Source organism: Protopterus annectens, chromosome 8.part1 (assembly GCF_019279795.1).
Source record: "Protopterus annectens isolate FY-2018-M chromosome 8.part1, PAN1.0, whole genome shotgun sequence".
NCBI classification, from domain to species: domain Eukaryota; kingdom Metazoa; phylum Chordata; order Ceratodontiformes; family Protopteridae; genus Protopterus; species Protopterus annectens.
This window is the reverse complement of record NC_056742.1, coordinates 72,788,632-72,808,312: the sequence shown is the minus strand read 5'-3', so window position 1 is coordinate 72,808,312 and position 19,681 is coordinate 72,788,632. Positions and strand designations below refer to the sequence as shown.

Here is a 19,681-nt window from a genome sequence, read left to right as displayed (position 1 = left end):
TAGCATCGGAGCACTTAAGAACTACTGCTGATGTCCTAACATTTCCTGTCTCCATCCTAATCAACCACTCCATCACCAAAAGCTATTTCCCAACACTATGGAAAGGGTGCTACAAAAAAGTTGTCAAATCCGACTAGACTGTATTCATTGGCCAGGCTTGAATGACAAACTATAGTAATATTTATGTGATTTTATAAATGTAGCTTTTCATTGTATTGGATTTGTATAGCATGGCATTATTTATCTGGTTTTATGCATGTAGTTTCTTACTGTGTTGTACTTGCATTTAAAAAAAAAAAAAACAGTAGTCCTTTAAAAACTTTTTTGTAGATGAATGGAGGAGAGGAACTGAGGTCATAAGTTTTACCTTTTAAAAGGAAGCTGAATGTAAAGTACTTTATCTGATGAAGTTCCTGTATTAACGTTTTAAGGGACAGAAGCACTTACGTTTTGAATTTGGATTAAACTTGGAGTTCAAAGTTGGATTTATCTTTGCTTGCTGCATCACTGTTGTTTGCTGCATTTTGTTTGAATTTGGACTACAATTTTGCTTGCTGCACTACACCTGGTGTGAGATTTTTTGTGGATTTACTGGTTTGCTGTCTTTATCTTCTGTTCCTATAGCCATACTGTCTCCACTCACAAAGATTCTGGAAAAGTGTATCCAGTCTCAACTCCTTAGCTTTCTCAGTGACAACTGCCTCCTTTCACCTACACAGCATGGTTTCTGTCCTTTTCATCGTATATAGGTTCATAGGTTCATAGGTTGGTACTGGGCTATCTGCCCGAAGGCATATATTAGCCCAGCCACGTTGTGCGGTATTCACCGCCCCTTTAGTAGTTCCTTAGACCCTTGTACTAGCAGCTAGTACCCTTGGCCCCTATCTAGTAGTGCTGTTGGTGTGATCCCCAGTGTGAACTTTCTGTTACCCATCCACTCATCAAGGTTCCTCTTGAAGAGTGATAGTGAGGGGCTCTGTCTTATGTAGATCGGGACCCTGTTCCATAGTAAGGGAAGTCTCTGCGAAGGGAATCTATCCCTCCAGCATGTTCTATTCATTGTTGTGTTGAGGTTTATATCCCTAGAGCGTGTAGCTCAAGTAGATTTGGTTTTGCTAAGATGGAGCATGTTCAACAATTCTGGGTTGGACATGGCTTTGTACGTTAGACAGAGATCGCCTCTGAGAAAGTGGTATGTAACAGAGAACAGTCTTAGCTTTTTCAATTGTGCTGCATAGGGTAACTGTTTGAGGCCAGTAATCCTCTTGGTTAGGTACCTTTGTGGTCTCTCCAGCTGCTGGAGATGTCTAGCCAGGTACATTCCAACTGGTGCATTGTACTCAATAATGGGTCTGATGAGGGAAGAGTAGAGGGGCACCATTACATCCTTAGGTCTTGATGCGAACCCTTTCGTGATCAGAAAGGTCACATAGAAGGATTTTCTAACCACTTTGGCAACATGGTTATCAAAGGAAAGCTGACTATCTACTTGGGTCCCTAGATCCTTTATTTCTTCTTCAGATTTCAGGGGATTACCTCCTATGTTGTAGTTTGCGGTTACTCTGTTTTTTCCAAAGGGGATTACTACGCATTTTTTTGCATTTAGCTTGAGACCATGGCTTTGACACCATGCATCAATCTCATTTAGGCCCTTCTGGAGGATCTCCATGTCAGCCGGAGACTCTATTATAATGCCCAGTTTGCAGTCATCCGCAAACTTAGTCAGCCACAGCCCTTCCATGCTTGCCTGTACTTCTGAGAAGTATATGCCAAACAGGAGGGGCCCCAGGACAGAGCCCTGAGGCACACCACTCGTTACTGGTCTGGATTCGGACATAGATCCCGCTACTCTTACTTTATGGGATCCATCTGAGAGCCAGTTTGTGATCCATCTTGTGACGTAAGGGTTTATGCTCAGGCTGGTGAGCTTATCAATAATACCTGAATGGGGAATGGTGTCAAATGCTTTAGCAAAGTCAAGGTAAGCCATGTGTACCTCCTTTCCCTTATCTATAGCCTGAGTAACTGTCTCAAAGAAATCCACCAGGTTCAGGAGGCATGATCTGCCCTTGACGAAGTCGAACTGTGTGGGGTCCAGTGACTGGAGGTTCCCAATCTCTCTATTTATGAGTTCCATAATGATTCGCTCCATAGCCTTACAGATCAGACTGGTCAGGCTTATTGGTCGGTATTTCCCAGGGTCAGTTGTGGCCCCACCCTTGTGTAGTGGGGCCACCATTGCCGTGCATCATTCTATGGGCACATATCCTGTGGAGAGGCTGAGACTGAACAGGGTATTAAGATGCCGGGTTAATTCCTTTTGGAGCTCGCGTATGACACAGCCTGGGACACCATCTGGTCCCATGGAGGCAGTGTTTTTAGCTTTAGATAGAGCCTTGTTAACCAATGTATCAGTAATAATTGGACTTACACAATCCCCTAGAATGGTAATAGGCCCTGTAGGTGGTGAGGGGGGGGGGGATTTGCACTGAACCTGTCAGCCAAGATGTTGGCAATGTCAGAAGGGTCAGTGTATTTTGTTCCATTTTGTACTAGCTCAGAACAGACCTGAGCGTTGGCATTTAGGTTTTTGACATAGCCATAGAAGGCCTTATGGTTATCCTTGGCATCCTTGCCAACTTTCTTTTCAAAATTAGCTTTAGTTGACTTGATGAGGGCCCTCAATTTCTTACTAATGCTGATCAGGGATGATTTTTCTACTTGAGATTTGGCCTTTTTTTGTATAAGTCTCCTCCTTTTATTGTAAAGTTTGCTTATGGCTGGAGTCCACCAGACTTGTTTCTTCTTGCTTGAGGAAGGAGTCTTGGTTTTATTTGGGATAGCACAGTCCATGCAATCCTGAAGATGCATATAGAGTGCCTTGGTGTAGGATTCTGCATCCTGGATATCATTATCCTTCTGCAAGGAAATAGTGAAGCTTTCCACTTTGGATGCAAGTTGTTTGAAGTTTGCTTTGGAAAGGTTTTTGACTATGGTTTCTTTGATTGGGGGAGGTGGAGGAGTGAGGATGTCCAGGGTTATCAGTTTGTGGTCGGATCTGACCAAGGAGGGGGTGATAATGGGTGTGGTACAATAGGCGCCCATATTTGTGATGATTAAATCCAATATGTTGTCCCCTCTAGTGGGGGAACATACTAGTTGTTCAAAGGCATTTGAATTTATAAATTCTATGAATCGCTGGGCATAGGAGTTGGAACATTGGTAGTTCGCCCAGTCTATACCAGGGTAGTTGAAATCACCCAAGATTATGGTGTTGGGTAGGACCTTTATATTTTCCAATGTCTCAAGGAATGCAGAGTGAGCATCTTGGGACATGGTGGGTGATCTATAACTGGCTACGACTTGAAATGTGGTTTTGTCTGCTGATAGTTGTGCATGGATGATCTCTGGAGCATCATGCTGCGCTACTAACCTGGAGATATGGGTATCCTTGATGAATATGGATACACCTCCATCCTTTGTACTGCGATCTGGTAACTGAGGCCCGAAGGTATGATATGAATTGTAACCTGGCAGTGCTGGGGTGCTCTCTTGAGCCTTGAACCAAGTTTCCATTACTGCACAAACACTGATTTTCTCCATGCTGAGGAGAGTCTCGAGTGTGTGCATTTTGAGGTTGAGATTCTGGCGTTGAGTAGCATTACCCCTAGTTTTTGGTTACCTGTGCTGGTTACGGTGGTTGGTTTGTCCTTTGAGCCTTGCCTAAAAAAGGCACTATGGGGACGGCAAGAGCCTTGGCCAGTATTCGAAAACCTAGGGGTGACAGGTGCAGCCCATCTCTGGCAAAACAGCGAGGCTTGTCTATCATGTCATCCCAGGCAGACAGACACTGGATCCCCTTAGAATGACACCAGAAGCTTAGCCAATTGTTGAAATTGATCATTTTGTCTTTGTATTGTGGTATCATTCTAGGTGAAGGTAGTATGCTACTCAAGGTCAGGGTCATACCAGCTTGGGCTACATGATCAGCTCTCCTTAGTTTTATAACATCTGTTAACCAATATGAAAAGTCTGGGAACTCAGCCTAAGCATTTTTCAAAGATTTATCCAAAGCTTTCAACATGGTATCTGTAGAATAGTGTGCTGTGTTGTACCTTTAAGAAGCATTTCCAAGGACAGCACTTGCATATAAATAGCAAGTACGTGCTAGTTTCAGTGCCATTTTGAGAGTGCAGCTAGAGTGTGAACATGTATGTGTATGATAGCTAGTTTGTTTATAAGTTAAAGTTATCAATCCTCATTTCTGATGTGTTTGTACATAATAAAGCTGCTTGGACAGAACCCATAAATGTTTGTCTGGTTCACCCTGACTAGACGAGTGACATGGTGTCAGAATCGGAATTCCAGAGACTGCCTTCAGAGCCATAAGGTGCAGAGTTAACAGTGAATGCAAACTGAGTGAACCGGATGCAAAAAAGGGCCAGAAATGAACTAAAGATAATGAAAACATGTACAAATGACTTATTTTATAAAAAAAAGATAAAAACGGAACATTACAACAGCACAGAATGCATTCTTAAGCAAACAAATAGCACAGAAATGTTTATTAAGCAAACGAGTGGCATAAAGAGTTTATTAATTAAACTAAATGTTCAAAATTAAGTTATTTGATAAAACAATTATCAGAAAAGCACATATGGGGATCAGAATTACCTCATAACTACAAAATGAGCATGTTTAAAGTAAAACGAGCATGTTTAGAATTAAAACGAGCACAAGAAAGTATAATGGGCATGAAAAGAGATTAAACGAGTAAAACAATTATAAATAAGGGTGAAAAGGGCACATTAAGCATAAATAAAGAAAGACAACTGCATGTTTTTTGGCAGATTACTGTGTTTTGGCATAAACTACTATTTTGCATTGATTGAAGCTATTCAGGGCATAACTAGAGTCATTCAAAGTATCTCAAAGTGTGTAAAAATGCTTACAGTGAATGTTTATTACTGTGCATTTATTCTGAAGAGTTTATTGTGTGCAAAGTGCAACTATTTCATAAAATGCAGTCTATATACAGCCATTTCAAAAAGTTTCTTGTACTGGGTACAGAGTGCCACCATTACAGAGTTTCTGACACTATACAGAGTTATTTAGCAAAGTACAGCCATTTTGGGAAAATTTCAGTGTGCTGTGTACTGTTTATTCACCAAGTACAGTTACTTTGAAATGTTTCTTACTCTGAGCTTTTTCTGTCCAGTTCACAGTGCAGTTATTTGAAATGTTTCTTACACTGTTGAAAGGTAACTTTTTACAATATAGTAATTTCAAGAGTATTATTGTGCCCGGGAAACTTATTTCACAAAGTTCAGTTATTTAGAGGCTTGTTGTGCTATTGGGCATAGTTATAGTACTGGCATAAATTTCTGCCATATGTACAAGTGTGTGTGTTTGTGCATACTTGTAAAAGCCTTCACTGGTACATGTTAATATGGCAGATGGATTTCAAAAACCATCACCACTTGTATTTAATCAGAATATTGCAGAGAACTGGAGTATATTTGAGCAAGAGTACAACATATTCATACAAGCAGCTTATTCTGACAAAGATGCATGCATCAGGGCATTCATTTTGCTAAACCTAGCTGGGTCAGAGGCCATTGAAAGAGAACATTCATTTGTATATGCACCAGCAGTATATGAAGGTGAAGTGGAAGATTGTCATATTGTTGTACAGGCTGAATCAAGGAAAGACCCCAAGTGTTTGAAGCACAAATTCAGAGAAATGTGCAACCCCCAGACTAATTTTACATTAGAGAGGCATTTGTTTTACACAAGAGCTCAAAAGCAAGTAGAAACTTTTGCAGCTTATATTACTGACATGAGAAACAAAGCTAAAATGTGTAAGTTTGGTGATTTAAAAGATGAGTTAATAAAGGACAGGCTTGTATGTGGTCTTAATAGTGCTGCAGTAAGAAAGATTTTGATTTGTGATAGTGATTTAATGCTGAGCAAAGCTATTGAGATTTGTCAAATCAATGAAGTTACAGAAAGGCACACAAATATGCTTGCAAGTGATAAGAGCATGATTTCAACAGGGTCCAGAGTAAATGTAGACAGCATGCAGCATGTGACTAGCAGAAGTAGGCATAAGCACATGGCACCTGCCACCCCTGCAGGATACCCAGGTAAAACCTGTAGTCTTCCAGAAAATTCTAAGACTAGTTCAGTAAAGAGAGCATGCTCAGTGCAGTACAAGAGTGAACAAGCAAAACCCTAATCAAGCTTTATTGTTAACTGTCGCAATTGTGGTGCCAACCATGTGTCTAAAAGAGGAAAGTGCTTAGCATTTGGTTAGCAATGCCACAAGTGTAAAAAATGGAACCATTTTTAAAAATTTTGCAAATCAAGTAAACCTCATGCTGTTATAAAGAAAGGTCATTTGAAAAAACGGGTCTATATTAGCGTATCGAATGGACTAAATAGCAAAAGCTATGTAGTCGATCCGATACTGTCGAAATGGCAAAGTAGCGAAGACATGGAACATCAAATTTTTTCACAGGGAAAAAATTAGGTGGGCCGTCTTCGAGACTTTGCCATTTCCTCCACTATGGTGTGATCTCGGAGTTGGTATATTTAAGTAGGAGGGTGTGGGGAGTGAAGCCCCCCACTTATCTTTGTGTTTAAGTTTTTTTTTTTTTGCGGAGCAGCAAATTTTTTCCCTGGGAAAAAAATTCACTGTTCCGTGTGTTCGATATTTTGTGGTTTAGACATTATCGGTATGATGAAATAGCTTTGGCTATTTATATCGTACGATAATGTAATATAGATGCAAAAAAACAAATTGATCAAGTAGGAATGCAGTCTACTTTCTATGTGGATGGTGTATCAGTAATTGGTGAAAAGATTGATGTAGTAGATTTATTGGCAAGAAATTAAATATTTTGTACTGTCCAGATCAATGGTAAATCCACCAAGCTCAAATTAGACACTGGTTCAAAGTGTAATGTTATGTCAGCAGACACATTTGCTAAGGTGAGAGCTGGTGAGCAATTAAATGTGGCCAGTTGTGTGAAACTTGTTGCTTATGGAGGTGAAAAAATTCAAACCGAAGGCTCAGTAGTGCTTTCATGTTATTTGGCCAAGAACTGTTATAGTGTATTATTCTATGCATTTTGAAGACTTGTGCAGTCATTATTGGGTCTCAGAGACAGTTTGAGAATGAATCTGCTTTCTTTTACCAAAAAAGTTCATCAAATAAGCACATGTCCCAGTTCCAGCTTCACTAACACTATTTTTGCAGAGTATGCTGATGTTTTCGATGACAAGTTGGGCAAATATCCAGTTGTATATTCAATGAAGTTAGACTTTGAGGTCAGTCCAGCAGTCAGACCAGCAAGAAAAGTTCAGATAGCTATGCAGACTAAAGCCAAAGCTCAGTTGGATAAAATGGTGCAGTAAATTGTAATTTGTCTAGTTATAGAACCTACTGAATGGGTGTCGTCCATGGTAGGCTCAGATTAAATCAGAATATGCATTGACCTAAGAGATTTGAACAAAGCATTAAAGAGACCACATCATCCTATGTGTACAGTTGAGGAGGTCACTGCTCTGATACCGAATGTCACTATTTTTTCTGTCTTAGATGCAAAAAGTTCATTTTGGTAAGTGATGCTTGATCGCAAATCTTCATTACTGACTACATTCAGTACCCTATTTGGAAGATATAGATTCCTTAGGATGCCATGCAATGGAGCAAATTGTTGGGGGTTATCCTTGCGCCATAATAGTAGATGATTTATTGGTCAGAGGCAATGATGAAGCAGAGCATGACAGATATCTTGAGAGTTCTAGACAGAGCACGTAAAGTGAACTTAAAGCTCAAAACTCTAAAGTGCAAATTCAGACTATCGGAAGTTACATATGTAGGTCATTTGTTTACTAGCATTGACTTGAGACCAGATCCGTCCAAGCCAGCAACACCAGATAATGTTCAAACTCTACAACGTTTTCTTGGTATGGTCAACTATTTAAGCAAGTTTATACCAGACTTCAGTGATTTGACAATGCCTTTGAGAGAATTAACATGTAAAAATGTTACATGATCTTGGTTAGAGCAGCACCAGAAAGCATTTGAAGACCTTAAGCAGAAAATTGCCACCCCACCTACATGAAGGTACTATGATGTCAATAAACCAGTAACTTTTTCCTGCAATGCTTCAAAATTTGGCCTTGGCACAGTTTTTCTTCAGGAAGGCAGACCAGTACCCTATGCATCTAGAACACTTACCCAAACTAAAATGCAATATGCTCAAATCGAGAAAGAACTTTTGGCAATAGTGATTGCATGTTCCGAGTTTCATGATTATATCTATGGTCGAGATATTCAGATTGAAACTGATCATCAACTTCTAGTTACTATTTTAAAGAAGCCTATGCATTCAGCTCTAACAAGATTACAAAGAATGATGCTCAAATTGCAAAAGTACAACTTCAAAATGGTCTATATGAAAGGCAAACTTCTTTATCTGGCTGAAACCTTATCCAGATTGCCCAGAAATACAATGGAACAGATTGAAATAGAGAATGTTGACTTCAATGTCATGGAAGTGCATAATTTTTCTACCACAAGACTTGATGAGCTGAGACATCATACAAAAAATGATCCATTTTGCAGAAGCTCAACCACTACATTAATGTTGGATGGCTGTCAAAGCAATCTAATGTACTACCCGAAGTGCAAACTTATTTTCCTTACACAGAGATGAAATGCTGATGGAAGATGGCATTATTTTCAAAGGTCCTTAAATTGTTGTTCCTGCTTCCTTACAACAAGAATATATCCAGATTTTGCATCGTGGTCACCCAGGTTCCAAAACTATCCAAAGAAGAGTGAAAGTAATAGTATTTTAGCCTTCTCTATCAAAATGCATTTCTAAACACTTTCTTCTTGTTCAGTATGCAATAGTACTAAACTGCATTTGCAAAAAGAACCACTTCAGCTAAGTCAAGTTCCTGAACTATCTTGGTCAACAGTAGCCACTGACATACCCGAGTGGAACAATTAGCATTACTTAGTGTTTGTGGACTCTTATTCGAACTGGTTTGAGATCAATTTCATACATAACCTAACGTCCACTGCTGTTATTACCAAGTTGAAACATCATTTCTCAGTCCATGGAAGTCCACAGAAGCTTATCTCTGACAATGGTACCCAATTTACCAGTCAGCTGTTTCAGAAATTTGCAAGAGAATGGGACTTTGTACATGTCACTAGTAGTCCTGAATATCCACAGTCAAATGGACTAGCTGAACATGAAGTGCAGAGTGCAAAGCAATTACTGGAAAAGTCAAAGCGTGACAATACTGATGTCTTTTTGAATTTACTCAATCTCAGAAACATAATCCATGATAATATACTTGGCTCGCCTTCTCAGAGACTTCTACCTAAGCAAACCAGAACAATATCACCTATCAGTTCCAGTTTGTTGAGCCCGAAAGCTAAAAACAACAGAACAATCAAAGCCCAATTATTCAGAAAGCATTCGTTCCAGAAGTCCAGCTATGACAAATGGAGCAGATTTCTTCCATTGAAAGAAAGAGAGACAGTGAGGATACAAACTGCGAAAGGTTTTGACCTGATTGGTCAAGTAACAAGTATATGTGCAGAGTCGAGATCCTACTTTGTGAAATCTGAGGGTATGGAGTACAGGAGAAATCTCAAACATCTTCCTGTATTAGAACCAATATCACAGCACTGTTCCTGTGATACACACTCTAGATCTCAGAGCAATCCAGACAATGTTCCTGTTCCAGAACGTGTCTTGACTCATACTTCTGTTCCAGATGATGATCCTGATGTCCCTGAAGTTGAACATTGAGCAGAGACAATCTCAGTTGCTAGACCTAATTCTAATTTCTATGTCACACAATTTAGTCATATTTCCAGACCTAGTGTGAAATGCACAGCAAACTGGACGTAATTGTCTATATGTATCGAGTTCTGTATAATTGCATGTCAAAGAATTATTTGTATCAATTGCATGTCAATCAATGTTGTCAATAATGCATGACTCATTTCTCAAAGAGGGAGGATGTAGAATAGTGTGCTGTGCTTTACCTTTAAGAAGCATATCCAAGGACACCATGTGCATATAAATAGCAAGCACGTGTTAGCTTCAGTGTCATTTTGAGAGTAGAGCCAGAGTGTGAACATGTATGTGTGTGATAGCTAGTTTGTTTATAAGTTAATGTTACTTAGCCTCATTTCTGATGTGTTTGTACATAATAAAGCTGCTTGAACTGAACCCATAAATGTTCATCTATTTCATCCTGACTAGACAAGCAACAGTGTCCCACCAGAAATTGCTTCAGAAACTATCTTGCCTAGGTATACATGAAACTTCACTACTGTGGTTCTCCGGCTATTTCTCTAGTAGGCAACAGGCAGTAAAATGGCAAAATGACATCTCCTCTTTCCTTCCCATTACAGTGGGTCTCCCTCAACGATCCATTTTAGGTCCCCAGTTGTTCAATATATTCATTAATGATCTCCACCTAACTTCTAAACAAGCCACTGTCATATAGTACGGAGCTAATTCATCAGTCATCTGTTCTGCTAAAAGCATAGATAAATTAAAACAACTCACCCAAGAGTCTTTTTCCACCATAGAGGCCTAGTTGCCTTGTTACACAGCTGCTCCTTAACCCAAAAAATAAACTGATCCTATTTATCCCAAAGCATTAAATGGACTACAAAAATAATTTCAAAATCACTTCTTATAATAACATCAACATAGAACTAGTAAGTCAAACTAAGCTTCTAGGAGTCACCATTGAGGAAAGCTTAAAGTTTAATCATCACATAAAAGAAGCTGTAAAAAGTCAAAAGTCAAACAATATCTCACAGATAATCTCAGGAAAAAATATTACTCAATCCCTTCTTGTCCCTACACTACTTTATGCTGCTTCCATCTTGAGTAACCTGCACTCCACTCGATTCTCACTCTCAGAACAATGATATAATAAGGTAGTGAAATTTGCCACCAGTCACCATTAAAGGACACATCATTGTCTGGCCTTAAAAAAAAAATCTTCAGTGATTAGAGCTAGGACATTACCTTACATGTTTTAAGCTAGTCATTTCCCAGAAACTCATCTATTAACCAGACAAATGCCTGAGTTTGAAAAATATTCTCCACTCTATATAACCCAAGTAGTCAGCTGAGATCCTCCAATAAAATGTTATTAATTTTTATAAAGACAAAACAGTGTAAGCAACTTCTCTGTGTGGAGATTTTCAGTCCATATATCTCTAGTTAATCACTGTATATTAATCAGATCAGACAATAGTAGTAGAAGTAGCGAACTTAAACTCTTCTTAAGTCAAAAAAATATATATATACAATATGAAATATTGTACAGAATTACTAATTATTCAAAAGCAATCCAAGTAAGGCAGGCAGTCTGTTTCCAGTCGAAAATCCTTTATTAAGTACACAGACAGGTGATCCAAGTAAAACAAAATTAACAGAGTAATAGTTTCCTCACAAGCTTTCTAAAAAAAAAAAAATATATATATATATATATATATATATATATATATATATATATATATATACTTTTTATCAGGCAAGGGAGTGGTTTATTGTGCTGTAAAACAAAGTGTTATTGGTGCGCATGTTAAATTCACATCCCTTCCCCCATCAGTGTGACATTCGAGCTGGTCCTGCCCAACTTAGTAGCTGTTATAATAATATAACCCTTACGTACTTTAAATAAAATTTATAATGATGTAGTACCTCTTATTTAACCAGATTATTAAGTCTGTGATTTTATTCAAGACAATATACAACATGGCTGGAAATATATCAACTTTAGTCCATTTGTCAATCAAAAATATCACACTGATGGGGGAAGGGATGTGAATTTAACATGTGTACCAATAACACTTCATTTTATAGCACAATAAAACACTCCCTTGCCTGATAAAAAGTATATATATATATATATATATATATATATATATATATATATATATATATATATTTAGAAAGCTTGTGAGGAAACTATTACTCTGTTAATTTTGTTTTACTTGGATCGCTTGTGTGTGTACTTAAAGGATTTTTGACTAGAAATAGACTGCCTGCCTTGCTTGGATTACTTTCGAATACTTAGTAATTCTGTACAATATTTCATATTATATATAATTTTTTTTTGGACTTAAGACGAGTTTAAGTTCACTATTTTACTACTATGTCTGATCTGATTAATATACAGTGATTAACTAGAGATATATGGACTGAAAAGCTTCCACACAGAGAAGTTTCTTACACTGTTTTGTTTTTGGACCCACTATACTTGTTTAGTGGGTTGTTTGAGACTTCGGGGATACCACGGAGATTACTTGTTTTTTTTTTTTAATTTTTACAAAGACTAACAACTCCGCTGGTGTCTCTTTGAACTCTTCTTTCCTGGTCAAAATTTGGTATTCATTTCCACTCACTCTAAGAAACACAGCAAACACCAATTCGTTTAAGGAACAAACAGGAGGATACATAAAACATACCTGGCTCTGTACATGCACAGCTCCTGGATGAATGGCATGGCCTGTTGTTGTCTTTTGGCTTTTCCCAGTTAGGGGTCACCACAGCGGAACTCCGGTCCGCTAATGATTGTCAGACGATTTTCACGGTGCCGAGTTGCCAGCTCGACGCCCAACCTTCAACGAAGGCATGCCCATTCACACATGTCTTTTGGAACGCCACTCAACCCGTGGGGAGGACATGCAGACTCCACACAGAAGTCACTCCCCGCACACTAGCTGAGAATTGAACGGGAGAACCTCTTGCTGTGAAGAAACAACGCTACTGCTGCGCAACTGCAGCTACTTTTTTCTATTCTTTATAAACACTACACCCTTACTTATTGGTCCAAAATCTCCTCCTCCTTGACCTCCATCTTTCCTTCTTTTTTCTGCCTATCATAAAACATTAACCCTCTGTTTTCTTCCTTTTCTCTCCTTCTGCCAAGTTCATTTTCAAATATGTTCCATAGCTCTTTAGATGCTGGTGCTGATAATTAATGATACTCTGTTTAAATGTCATATATTTGTTGATTATTTCTACACCCCTGTTTACTATGTTCTTTATGTAATATATTTTCTGGAGTTTTTCTCCCTAGAAAATGTTTCATAGCTCATTACATGCTGCTGATATTAATGAATGATACTCTGTTTGCATTTTGTATATTGTCCAGTTTGATTCTCAGCTAGATCATCTTCTGCGTGGAGACATGCGTGAATGGGCGTACTTTTGTTGAAGGTTGTGCATCAAGGCTGGTAACTCGGCACGTAAAAATCAACTACCAATCATTAACGGACCGGAGTTCCGCTGTGGCGACCCCTAACTGGGAAAAGCCGAAAGACGCAACAACAACTTGCATACCTCTGTTTACTATGTTCTTTATGTAAATCCAAGAAAACACTCGAGTCCAAACAGGCTGTGCAAACTTTTATTCCATAAAAACAGATAAAATGGTGATACAACTGTGAGACCTTTCGGGATATCCCTTCGTCAGACAGTGAAACAGCTTTCATGAAGTCTATTTAAATGCATTTAAAAACACAACTACCATTCATCTCACTGCCCTCCTTTTCCTAAGGGCTGGTCTTAAAGGTATACATGTATTCAACCCTGGTGGATGATTTGCTGCTAGCTCTATAATCCAGTGTAATTTATTACACTCTGTGGCATTCACTATGTCCCCCCCTTTACTCATATGAGTAACCTGTATAACCATAAATCTAAAAGTGTATGTTGGATTCTTGGAAGTATGTACATACAGAGCATTACGTTCATCTTTCTGTCTAATACTGTACAAATGAAGTTGTATTCTAATTTTCAGTTTACAGTTGGTTTTCCCTACATAGTAACTGGGGCATGATTGACACCGCTAAATATACCACATTTTCCATGTGGCAGTCTGCATATAGCTTAAATGTATATTCCTTTTTATTTATGGGGTGAACAAAGCTATTCTTATCACTAATCATGAAGCATGTTTTACAGTGCCTGCAAGAAAAAGTACCTGTTCTATCTGATGTTAACCTAGTTTTATTTCTCATTCCTGGCTCTTTTCACAACATGTCTTTCAAGTTACTGTTGCATCTAAAAGCAAAGCTTGGTTCTTTATCCGCTATATTTTTTTAAGTCCATCTTCATTTAACAGGATTTTCCAGTTTTGTTTAATTATTTCACAGATCTCATTAATATTGTTGCTATATTGTAGCATAAGCCTATGTTTATTACTTTTTTGTACCATTGTGTTGTTCTCATGGCTTTGTGTCCCTTTGGCTTTGAACCATGGTCTAGCCTTTCCCTTTCTATCTCTTTTCACTAGTTCTAACCCCTCTTGCATCAAGTTATTTGTATAACCCCTTTGTACCATATGGTTCTGTAAACTCTCCAGCTCTTTTTCAAGGTTGGCTTCTTCTGTGCATAATCTCGATGTGCGCAAACTCCCGTCCCACTACTATGTTCTTAAAAGTACATCTTGGGTGCATACTTGAAAATTCCAAATAGTGGTTGCGCCAACAGTTTTTCTTGTATAGAGAGTTTGACATACCAGTGACTACATCTTTGATTATTCTTACATTCAAAAAAATCTATGAATTTAAAATCACTTTTACTGTAAACTGTAAAAAATCAGTGGTTGTCTCCAAATGCTTAACAAACCTTGTCAGTTCATCCTCACTATGTTGCCATAAAATATAAACATCATCCACAAATCGAACATAATGCAGTAGATATTCACTCCACCACTGATCATTAGTACATACATTCATTTCTTCCCAGTACACCAACACTAGGTTGGCATATGAGTTTGCACACATAAATACATTATTTTCAAGTATGACTTGTAGAACTTCCAGAATTAACTGGTTTGTTCTCCCATCAAACACTTTCTCTACTTTTAGTGCTTCCCTAATTGCATTTAGGCCATAATTATTACTAATAACAGTAAAGAGGTTGTTAACATCAAGAGTAACCATTAATACATTGGTCATTGTTTTGTTTTTTACAACCTCCGATAACATACTCAAAAAGTGTCTTGTCTCTTTTAATATTCGTGGGTAACACTGCATCACTATTTTCAGTTTAGTTTCCACCCATATGGATAAATGTTCTGTTATCCATCCCCTGCCTGAGACTATCGGTCTCATGGGTGGTGGTATAACATTTTTGTGGATTTTTGGTAGAGCTTTAAATATTGGTGTCACAGGATGCTCTATATGTAGAAAGTCTAACAAATCTTGTTCCAACAACCCCCGCCCTTAAGTTCTTCATGTTTTGCTCTCACTTTACAAATTAAATTTCCCAGCATTATAGGAGAAACACTTTGTGCATCTTTAAGTAAATCATTCAGTGCTGAGGTATATGCTGCAGTATTCAAAACACCAACACCCCCACCCTTGTCCGCTGACTTAATTACAATACGTTCATCTTCAATCAAAGAATTGAATGGTTCCTTTTCAGAAGCATTAAAGTTTTCATATTTATAATAACTTTTTTTCAAAATAATTTCTAATTTCAAATTCACATGTCCTTAAATAAGTTTTTATTGTGGGGTGTATTATTGGTACAAACGTGCTTGGATGTTTTAACATTGTTCGTACATTCATATTATTACCATACATTTCCCTCAGTGCTATATTGCACCCAAACATATTCAAATCTAAAATAACATCACATACTTTTGAGCCTCTACTCGGTATAAAAGTCAGCCCTTTCCCCAAAACTCGTAGCTGTTCTGGGGTTAAAACCGCATTAGATAAATTAAATACATTATAGTCACCAACAACAGTCAGTCCACTATTTTCCGTCTCATGTCACAGAGTGTAATGAATTACATTGGATTATAGAGCTAGCAGCAAATCATCCACCAGGGTTGAATACATGTATACCTTTAAGACCAGCCCTTAGGAAAAGGAAGGCAGTGAGATGATTGGTAGTTGTGTTTTAAATGTATTTAAATAGACTTCATGAATGCCGTTTCACTGTCTGATGAAGGGTTATCCTGAAAGCGCTCACAGTTTTATCACCATTTTATCTGTTTTTATGGAATAAAAGTTTGCACAGCCTGTTTAGACTTGACTGTTTTCTTGGATTTACATTGTTTTTTTGGTAAGAGAATCCTTAAGGAGAGAAAGAGAGAATTTTTATTCACTGTTATGTTCTTTATGCAATGCTGGAATTTTTCTGTAGCTTTTCTCCTTGTACATCTGCTGCAAAGGGGTGGCTTTCTGCCCAGTCAGATTATCCTGGTAAACAAATGCAATAAATAAATAAAATAAGAAAAGTGGAATTAAAAAAGAGAGATGTATGCCTTGTTGCTGGCAATTGTGCATGGCGGGGAAATATGGAGAGTGCAAAAACTAACCATAAGGGCAGCTGATCCTAATAACTGTCTACATATTCCTTCTGAAGGAGCCCTTCTCATTGGTTACCTCCATCTATATGCAATAAAATTGATATAAGGGAAAGAAATACAAAGTACAGCAACAGGAATCACAAATAGCTCTACAATTAGATTTATTTCTCATTAAATAATATATTGAACAATTTGCATTATCTTCGTCTTACAGTACTTTTTTTCCCTAACAGGTCATTCAGTGTTAACTGTGTGACTGTCTTTCATTATGTAACATAAGTACCTCCCACATCTTGTGACCTCTGACCCAGTCCATTGATATTCCAAATTTACAGTTGAGTAATAAAATTATTCCAATACCACTAGGCATTTAAGTCAGTACTCTGAGCTGCATTCATGCCGCGGTGGTATGGTGGTAGCGTTGTTACCTCACAGCAAGAGGTTCTCCTGTTCAGTTCTCGGTGTGGCTTGGGAGTGCCTTTTGTGTGTAGTCTGCATGTCCTCCCCACGGTTGGGTAGCGTTCGAAAGACATGTGTGCGTAAATGGGCGTGCCTTCATTGAAGGTTGGGCGTCCAGCTGGCACCTCGGCGTTTCGTAAAAATCTACTGCCAATCATTAGCGGACCGGAGTTCCGCTGCAGTGACCCCTTACCGGGAAAAAAGCCGAAAGACAAACAACAACAACTCTGAGCTGCATTCAGCACTATGAAACACTTATTTTCTTAAGTATCTGAACAGTACTTAAGTTTAAGCACTTTACTTAGTGTTAATTGATTGATTCATTGATGGAACTGATTGACTGATTCTCGTGCTAATTCTTCCTGTTATCTGGCAGTATAGCTGAGCTTCTGTAAGCTGTTCTGTTTTCTTCTTTGAACCTAGTCAGTACTTGGTCAAAGTTCTCTTGAATCTTTCATCACATTTTAAGCTGTATATTGGAAAGATGTTGTTTAAACATTGTACAAACATTGTTGTTATGCAGGACTGTACTGACATTTGTGTCATGCAAAACCATGTATTAGAATATTTCTGTTGTATGAGTGTGTGTGTGTGTGTGTGTGTGTGTGTGTGTGTGTGTGTGTGTGTGTGTGTGTGTGAGCGTGTGTGAGACAGAGAGTCATATTCAGAGGTAGAGAGGCAGAAAAAGGTTTAGTGTATTAAGCTTGTAGTTCTGAGTGACTGTAAAGTGTTTTGTATAAATTGTACTGTCCTTGGTATAATGAGAAAGGTTTAGTGGGTTATGCCTGTAATTCTGAGTGACTGTAAATGATTTTGTATAAATTGTACTGTGCTTGGTATGAGAATGCTTCCCTTACAGAGCTGTAGGTCTTTGTCATCATATTTTTTTCACTCACAGGTAATGAGGTTTACTGTTGTGAAACCTAATCATAGTTTGACAGTGAACACTTAGACAATATATCAGGGGGTATAGAATGTCTAAGCAGATGTCATTTCATATGTGGAATAATGCTTTGCTTTTACAAAAGTCGCTTCTTCAGGAAAATTTACTGTAGAGAAAGACATTGACTTCTGTCTCAGCAGTGTGCAGATATTCCCTTGTGACTGATCTTGGTTCTTGAAATCCAGTTTCTTTCATATGTATGTATGTAAGTATGTAGGTATGCACATATGTATGTACAAATGTGTTTATGTACATATGTATGTATGTATGTATATAAGTATGTATGTATGTATGTGAAGTGTACACTTTTAGTAATTAAATAGAGCCTTTCAGAACATGCAAGGTACTTTTTTTGTTATGTAAGTTTAGCTTTGACATATTTGTAGAACTCTACAGGTTAGCACCTGTTTCAAGCGTATAGGGCAACCTTTATGCACCATGTCTGGGTGCACCTTACATAAGCAGGTTTTCCTCCATGCAATTCACTAGTAAACCATAGAGAAATCAGTTGTGGATAATGCCATAAGTGCAGATGCCATTTAATATCTGTCAACTCTCATCTGTATTCTAATATTTTAAATCAATATATTTTTAACTTACTTAGATTAGAATTTCTTAAACACATACCATTATTTAAGTCTTTCAATACATTTTGCTCATCTTGCTTATCTGTTTTGCTGTCTGGGTTGTTTTGCTTGATTGCTTTGCTCTCTGGGTTTTCTTTGACTGCTTTGCTCTCAGACTCACTTTGCTTGATTGTTTTGATCTCTGGCTCATTTTTCTTGACTGCTTCACTCTCTGGGTTGTTTTGTCTGAATGTTTTGCTTTCAGACTCACTTTGCTTGATCTTTGGCTCATTTTGCTTGATTGCTTTGATCTCCGGATTGTCTTGTTTGACTGCTGTACTCTCAGGCTTGCTTTGATTACTCTTTTTTTGTTGGGTCTCACCAGTGTTTAGGTTTATTTGCTTGGGCTGATCATTATCTGGAAATAATGTTTCAGATCTTTGTTGGTCATTTTTCTCTTCAGGTAAGTTTTGTGCTTCTTTTTTGGCAATATTTTCATCTTTTTTCATATCCTCTCCTTCTGCTGGTAAATTCAGCTAAATTTAATAAATTAAAAAGAAGGAAATCAAATAATGAAACTTGCTTTTGAGAAGTCTGCAAGGAAGCAATACTATTTAAATATAGGTAAAGTTACAGATAATCATGAAGAATAATTGCCTGGGCACAAATGAACAGTATACAGTATTGCTCAATTTAAGAACAATAGCACAGCTGGGGCACAAATAAATAGTATACAGTATTGCTCAATTTAAGAACATTAGCCCAGCTGAGCCACAAAAGGACAGCATGCTAAGTTTTTGTTTTTAAAACTGGGACATTTTTCTGTAGAAACTTTGACTGGAGGAGATGACTTTTGTGGCAAACTTAATCTTCATCTTTAAAAGATGACGTAATCGATTGCATGAGAAAAATGAGATATCACCAAGGATATATTTATTCAGTGAAAATACCATATCTCCTTACTCTCTCTTCTATACTAACTTCCTACTTATATTCATTTCTTTCCCAAGGCTTTCCCTCTAAATATACCATAAGCTTGCTTTTCTTTGCCTTTGTATTACAATTTTTGTTTGTATTGTAGTAGTGTACCTTTAATTTCTCTATAAACTGGCTAAAATTTCTCTAACTATTAAATCATTGTCATATAACTTGTATCTGTTCTTAACCAGTGTTTTCATATTATGTCTAATTTGGTATAATTATTTAAATTGTAGTTGTTTTTGTATTATTTTTAAATATTGTAAAATTATTGCTCTTAAAATGTTTTGTAATATTTTAGAGGTTTTCTCCATAGGCCTCAGCTGTAAATGTAAATGGTGAATGG

General features: G+C 37.7%; 1 protein-coding gene across 1 annotated transcript in view; it reads right to left on the bottom strand.

Annotated features, from left to right (window-relative positions):
• The window catches only part of LOC122810071, a 312,474-nt gene that overhangs the window by 207,728 nt on the left and 85,065 nt on the right, over positions 1–19,681 (bottom strand). The window contains exon 2 of the mRNA XM_044081563.1: positions 18,419–18,893. Coding sequence (XP_043937498.1) covers positions 18,419–18,893 — 475 coding nt within the window. The remainder of the gene's footprint in view (positions 1–18,418; positions 18,894–19,681) is intronic.